The 6,769-nt window shown below is 49.3% G+C and overlaps 1 protein-coding gene across 1 annotated transcript; it reads right to left on the bottom strand.

Moving 5' to 3' along the window:
• Window positions 1-294: 294 nt before the first annotated feature.
• Window positions 295-5,219, bottom strand: CUNH3orf18 (chromosome unknown C3orf18 homolog). The gene is made up of 4 exons (XM_005422414.2): window positions 4,831-5,219; window positions 3,468-3,493; window positions 1,836-1,965; window positions 295-557 (listed from the first exon to the last, which is right to left on the bottom strand). Exons 1-4 carry the CDS (start codon window positions 5,062-5,064, stop codon window positions 477-479), a joined length of 471 nt encoding a protein of 156 aa, XP_005422471.1. The 5' UTR covers window positions 5,065-5,219; the 3' UTR covers window positions 295-476.
• Window positions 5,220-6,769: the final 1,550 nt, after the last annotated feature.

The raw sequence follows: 6,769 nt of genomic DNA, 5'->3' as shown, positions 1-6,769 counted from the left end.
CTGGCTCAAAGAGGCTTTGCCACCAGTCCCCAGGACTGGCCTGAGCTGTGGTCACTGCACAGAGAGGCTCATCCAGTACTTTCCCTGGGGCCTGGGCACACAAAGCCAGTGGAGAAGTTCTCTGAGATGTGCCCCTCTCTCTTTCACTGACCCAGAGAGCAGTGCTTTGACAGGTTAATCTACTCAAAGCAGGCACTCTTCCTAAGCTCAAAGCTTGGTAGGTGGTGTCAGGCAGTGCCAGCCCAGAAACTGGAGCTCAGGAGCTTTTAATGGTAACACACACACACCAGAAAATCACCATGCCCTCACAAAGGGTTTATTTCCCAGAGTGGTGGCACTTCCTGTGCCCATGTGTAACACAAACCAACAGGTGACCAGCTGGGCTCAGTGGATCAGCCATGCTTGAGGGAAGTCACTGCTTTGTCGGTTTCATCCTCCCCGTTCTCAGCAGGATCCCGGGGCAGGGCGGGGCCCGGTCATGCATTGATGGCGTTGGCCACGTCGGTGAACACCAGGCGGCTGGGTCTCTGCAGGGCTCCCTGGCTCTGCAGCAGCACCTGCAGGGGAGCAGGAGAGCTCAGAGCCAGCACGGCTGCCTGGGCTCAGGGCTGCACCGCGGAACGGCGTTCACCCCTCCCAGGGGCGGCTGCCTGGCTAACAAGGGGTTAACAAGGCTGTGACAGGAAAATACAAGAGCCTGGAGAGTTAGCACATCCATGCCAGTTTAAAATCCCCACATCATTGGATTACTGGCTGTCACTATTTATATATCCAAGGCAGCATGAAATGGCTTGAGATATCAAGAAGGCCTGGAAATGTGCCTTTGCCTGAACTTGAGCTGTTGTTTTAGACTCTCCCTCTCTTTTTACATTGAATCTTGAAACTCTTGTACTTCCCAAGCATTAGCAAGAGGGACCTGAGGTATCCTGCTGGCCAGTCTGTCCCTGGAGAGGATGATTCTGGTTTTACTGGGCTGAGGTTAACTCTGGCCTTACCATTTCTCCCCTTTACTACCTCCAGGTAAGCCCCCTATGTGAATTAATAGAGGGATCTGATGTTGTTCTAGTATGTGCTACTCAGAGAACAAGATCCTTTGCTTTTATACACCACACTTCCTGCTTTTCAAACTAGTGTATTTCATATGTTGGTTTATCTTTCATCTTCCAACACATCTCCTTTGAACTCTTTAGCAGGTTGAGAACGCCTCAAGGTAAGTATTTTATGATTACAGTTGTATTTATTATTTCCTCTTTCTTTTTCTGCCCACACCAAGCTTGCTACAGATTTTTTGAAGGTATAAAGTGTGTGGAAACTGAGAACTATTTCGGAGAACTCCTGCTCCTGGACAGGAAAAGCAGGGGATTTCATGGGCAACACTGAGCAGCTGGAAAGGAATGCATGAAAGGAAAGGTATGTCTGCTCCAAGGACAGACAGGCTGTGTCACTGGGTAAGGGACACCTGTTCCAACCATCCCTGCTGGATCTTTTTAAAAGGCTTTTTGTGTCGTAGCGGTGACAAAAGGAACAGAGCACACTGTGAAGCTGGACCCAAACAGTGGTGAGACGCCCTTCTTTGCAATTTCTCCTACCTCTTGTTACAGTGGGCAGGAGAGAGCCTCCTGTCAACACTGCCTACCTCCTCAGTCTAAGCACTCCAAAACACTCAAGTCCCTGCCTCCAGGGCTGGCAGAGATGGGGAAGTCCTCCTGAGGTCTAATGTGGCTTCCCCACCCTGCAGCCCTACAAAATCTCCCTGGCCCTGTTGGAAAGCAGTGCAGGGAGCAATGCTGCAGTGAGCCTGGGGCTGTGTGATGCCTGGGGTGGTTGCTGCCTACCTTGCTGTGTGATGCCTGGGAAGATGCTGCATCTCGCCCGTGTTCCAGCAGCTCCTGCTCCAGCTCATCCTGTTCCTCGGTGGGATCGAAGTTGTACATGGGCATGAGCTGGTGCCGCAGCTTCTCCAACCTGCCCCAGGGAGGGAAAGGCTTGGTGAGAAGGACAGCTCAGGCTGCTTCCCCACCCCTCTGCTGAGGCTTCCTGCAGCCTGCTTCTCCTGCTGCACAGGGATTCTGCTCCTGTGGCTCTTGCTGGATGAGGCTAAGAACCTATTACACACAGCTGGCAGGAGTGCAAGACACCCAGAGTGCAGTTACAGGAATTAATTGCCATCACTAATCTATGTTGGCAGGCATTTACACACAGAGGAATCAGGATTTAAGTTCTTGCAGACCTTAAAAGATTAGGCTTTATGCGGAGGGACAAAAGAAACAGCGGAACATACTGGCTTGGCATGTTGTGACTTCTCCCCCTGTCCCTCTGCCCACACCAGCCCATCCTGCCATGTCACAGCCTGCCAGCAGCACTTCACTTCAAGCTCCAGTGGCCCGACAGTACTTTAACTCTGGGGCTGAAGTACATAAAATTAAACAGAAAATAATAAACAATAAATAGAAAAGAGGAAAGAGATTCTCACAGGGAGCTGATGCCTGTGGACATTGTTCCTACTCTTGTATCATTGCTCCAAGAGACAGAGCTATGAATTATTACTCCAAGGGTCTCCTCAGAGCTGGATGATGGATGGGGTGGCTCCTGGGAGAACACTGAGGTCTGCCTTTGGCTATAGCTGAGTTTTGAAGTGGAAGGAAACACATGAGCAGTTACTGGCAGTGTCACCACAAGTATCTATTTTGGCAAGTGTTAGGATGACACATTCTTCCCCTGCTTCTCTAAGGGCTTACCAGCACAACCATTAACTCCAGCAGTGCTACTTTCACAGGCCAAGCACTGCTCCTGCAGCAGCATCCAGACCTGGGCTTTGGGGCTGGGCTAGGAAATTTTACAGTGGGCAACAGCACTTTCTGGAATTCTGTGCATGGCCAGATCTGCCCCAAGGAGTGAGGGAGGGAGGAGGTACCACAGCTTATGGATCTTCAGCAGAGTCCCTGCTGTGAGACGGAAGAACCAAGATGTGATTCTCCCTGTGTGCTGCTCTCCTCTCTATTTTCAGCCAGGAGCTTAGCAAAGAAATTAAGACATTAACTCCTGGGCTGAAGCTGCATCTCTGCACTGTGCTGCTGCCAGCTGCTGTCACTGCCTGGGCTGCTAGAAAACACAGGTATCTGGGAATGGCTGAAACCTGAGATCTATACCTGTCATGATGGAGTTCTCAGCTCCTTTATACACCCATAACCCTCTCCTCTGTTTTGATGCATCTCATAGGTGAAGTGTGATGAGTTTGTAGGATCCCTGACCTCCTCCTGCTCGGCCTTATTCTCCTTCCAAAGCTGTGGAGGAGTCTTTGACACTCTGGTGTCAGAGGGATGCCCAGTCCCAGGAGTGCAGTGTGCCAGCCTCAGTCCCACAGTGTTCTCCCACAGCCATCACTTGCACTCTCCCCATCTCCTCCTGAGCTCACTCTGCATTTTGAAGCACTGAGTTCTCTTCAGCCAATAACAGATCTTACTTACCTCTTCCTCTTCCTGATATACAGAACCTGAAGGAGAAAAAGAAGGATCATTACAGCAGTCCCAGTAGGATGGGGAATAGCTGAGAAGAGGAATTTTGAGCACGCAGGAAAGAGGTAGAGAAGGTTGGTGTCACTGTGCACCAAAGTGGGGGAAGGCAGAAGTGACAATGAAAATGACATTTCATATGCATCACTGTGAGCCTGGCAGCACATCATGTCTGACACTAAGTGCTCAGTGGCCTGTTATTAGGTGTGTTAGTAGGAGTAGGAGTATTAGGTGTATTACCAGGTGTAGCTCAGCACATTTCTGTGGCTGCAGGACATATATGGCAATTTAAGAGTGGATGAAAAAGCTTCCCTTTGTGATTCTCATGTGCAGATTTCCTACAGCACAGAAGTGCTGCTACCCCCTCCCCAGTAGAAAGGGAAGAAGCAAAGAGGGAGGTCATGCTCAGGGACTTGCCTCTGTCAGCCTGTGCAGGGAAGAAAAGGAGGCTTTGGGCCTCCACAGCCTTGTTCTGAGAACTACGGACGCTGGATGCTGCTCTTGGGACCTTTTGACTGTTTCCAGGTTTTCTTAGGGGCTTTTGGAAAAATTCCTCCTGGGGCCTGCAATGAAATTTTGCAGTAGGCTCCTCTGATGGCTGTATTAGTGAAGCCCTTCCTTGCACAAGGAATGGGAGCTTGCTGCTACCTTCTGTTCTCTGTTGGCAGGGAAATGATCTGGTTACATAAAAGGAGAGCTGCAGCCCTTGTACTGCCTTTGCTGGGCCCAGAACTGGGGTACCTGAAAGCTTCTGCCCACAGCATTAATGGCAAGGTTAGTGACACACCAAGGACTGATACTCAGCATGCAGAACCTTGGAAATGCAGTCCAGGGTGAGTCTTGCTAAGATGGATTCAGGCCACTTTAATTCAAAAATATTTACCCCATGTCCACAGAGGGGACTTACATGGTTTCAACAGTCTGCTTGAAAAGTTAATATGGATAAACTTTCTTGTGGGGCCCAAGAGAAGGTTTAAATCAATGCAGCTGGTCCAGGTAACAAGTCAGAACAGAATCTGCTTTTTTCCCTTTTAAATTAACTTCCTATTGCTATTAAAAACAAATACTGATACTACATATGGCTGCTCCTAGGCCTGCTGAGCATCCCATTTGGATCAGACCTCAGGGAGACTGCAGAAATACTGGAGCACTTGATAAAGGCCTTAAAAAAGAAAGAAATCTCAGGAACTATCAGTTCCCAGCAGTTCTGGGTGAAACTTTAATAGAATGCAAATAAATTATTCAGTGTAAATCAGCCCTAGAACCTCTAGCCACCCTCCACCCTCAAGAGACAGGAATGTTTAGCTGGTTCTCTTACCATTGCTACAGCCAAGCCAATCACAGTAATGATTCCAAAGGAAAGCAGCATGGTGCTCATGCCAGGTCCAGTGCTGGCCATGTCTGGGATTTTGGTGCTGTTGAAACTGGTAGTCTCAGGGCTTATGGTGGCTGTTTGTGGTACAGTCACATCCAGAGCTGTCCCTGGCTCTGGCTTGGCCGTGCTGGGGGTGCTGTGATGCAGGTCATGCACAGAGGGTGAGCTGTAACTCATCCTGCCAGCTCTTGGTAGCTCCTGTTACCGAGCTGTTGTCCTCTCCCATCAGCTACAGGAGTGCAGAGCTGCCCTTCCAATCGAGGGCCCCACGTGAGACCTCTCCTGCAGCATCACCACTGATGGGTTTTCCTCAGGGTAGGAACCACACTGGACTTGGCCTAGGACAGAATGAGAACAAATGAGCAGTGCAGAGCTCTTGGAGACAGGCACAACCTTTCCCACAGTTCCCCAGTTCACCAGCACAGTTTTTGAATGCCTGCTCAAAATAAGAAAAATGTTTTTTAAGCTTACTGAGAGCCTCCAAAGTCATGCCTGATTCACTTGGAGGTGGTGATAACTCTCCCATCTCTGCCTCCTTGCAGTCACCTGGAGATCTGTGTGGGACAACCTCAGAACCCTTGTCTCTGGTGTGCCCCAGGCTGAACCAGGTGTTCTCTATCTGCCCCATGATAGAGCATTTCCTGCTTGCCTCTTTCTTTTAATTTTTGAAAAGTTGTACTGATCCCCTTATCAGTGGGAACATACCCAATGAAATGACAGTCAGCTATGAGGCATCCATATATCTCAGGATGCTTTTTATTGAATCCAAAGTAGGAGTTCCCTGTTGTGGTGAATCCCTGCACTATCCATTGTCCCACTGCTGCTCATCCCAGTGCTCTGGAAAGGGTGGGTTGCATCAGTCCTCCATCTAAAGACACCAAGCATTTCTCAATCCCTCATGAAAGCACCCACTCAAGCTTAGTCATGCACTGGCAATTATCAATATTAATTTTAAAATTAGTCCAATTTTGGATTGGAGTTGTGAAATTTGATAGATCTGATCATGCTGAGAACATGAAAGGCTTTGCTTCGTACTTCTATTGTGCAAATGATCAAGAGTTGCAAAACACCATGGAATGAGCCTATGGGAAGTATTTGCACACTTTGTTTATAAAAACCCTGTATGTAACTTTAGATCATCAGTTGCTTCCCTGAAAATGCAGCTACCTCTGGAGCTGAGCTGACCTGAGAACTTCTGTAGCAGTTCTCTGGTAATTCCCCTGCAATTTAGCAGACATTACATCTCTGGGCTGGAATGCAGCTGGGACAGAGGGGTTAGTGAGCTCTGAATAGAAAAAGATGGGCCTGCGAAGAGAAATGAGCCATTGTTCTGCCCCACTCTGTTCCATTCCAGGCAAGGTTACTGTGCAGTTCCCATACTGTGGTGCCTTACTGCTGTCCACAGCTGCAGGAAGCAGCATGATTGACATCTGCCACTGACAGCTGGAGCAGGAAACCACCCCAGGCAAGCAGCACCAGCTTGTGCTGTGCTCAGTCAGCAGCTGGAGCAGTCACCTCCACTTGTCCTGCAGCTCCCTGAGCGGGTAAATGCTTTGCCACTCATGCGGGGTCTGTCTCAGTCCCCTGGAAACAACTTTGTGAAGCACAGGGGAATTCTGAAGTGCCTGGGAGACACTGTCAACTCCCTGAAATTTCCAGAGAAATGTGAATAACAGTTCTGGTCTGGTCCCTCCTAACATTGTGCTGTGTCACGAGTCATTGCAGCTGAAGGGGATTGTGCCCTTCACTGACCATCAAGCCCTGCACTCTGCTTAAACCATGGGGCACCTGGACTTCTCCAGCCATTCCTGAGCCCAGCACAGCTCAGGTGCAGTGCACACTTGGGCACAAAGATGGCAAATTTGAAATCAGTGTCACAACA

The sequence above is a fragment of the Geospiza fortis genome, unplaced genomic scaffold, assembly GCF_000277835.1.
Source record: "Geospiza fortis unplaced genomic scaffold, GeoFor_1.0 scaffold78, whole genome shotgun sequence".
Classification (NCBI taxonomy): domain Eukaryota; kingdom Metazoa; phylum Chordata; class Aves; order Passeriformes; family Thraupidae; genus Geospiza; species Geospiza fortis.
The sequence above is the reverse complement of the archived record's forward strand: the minus strand, read 5'-3'. Positions and strand labels throughout refer to the sequence as shown.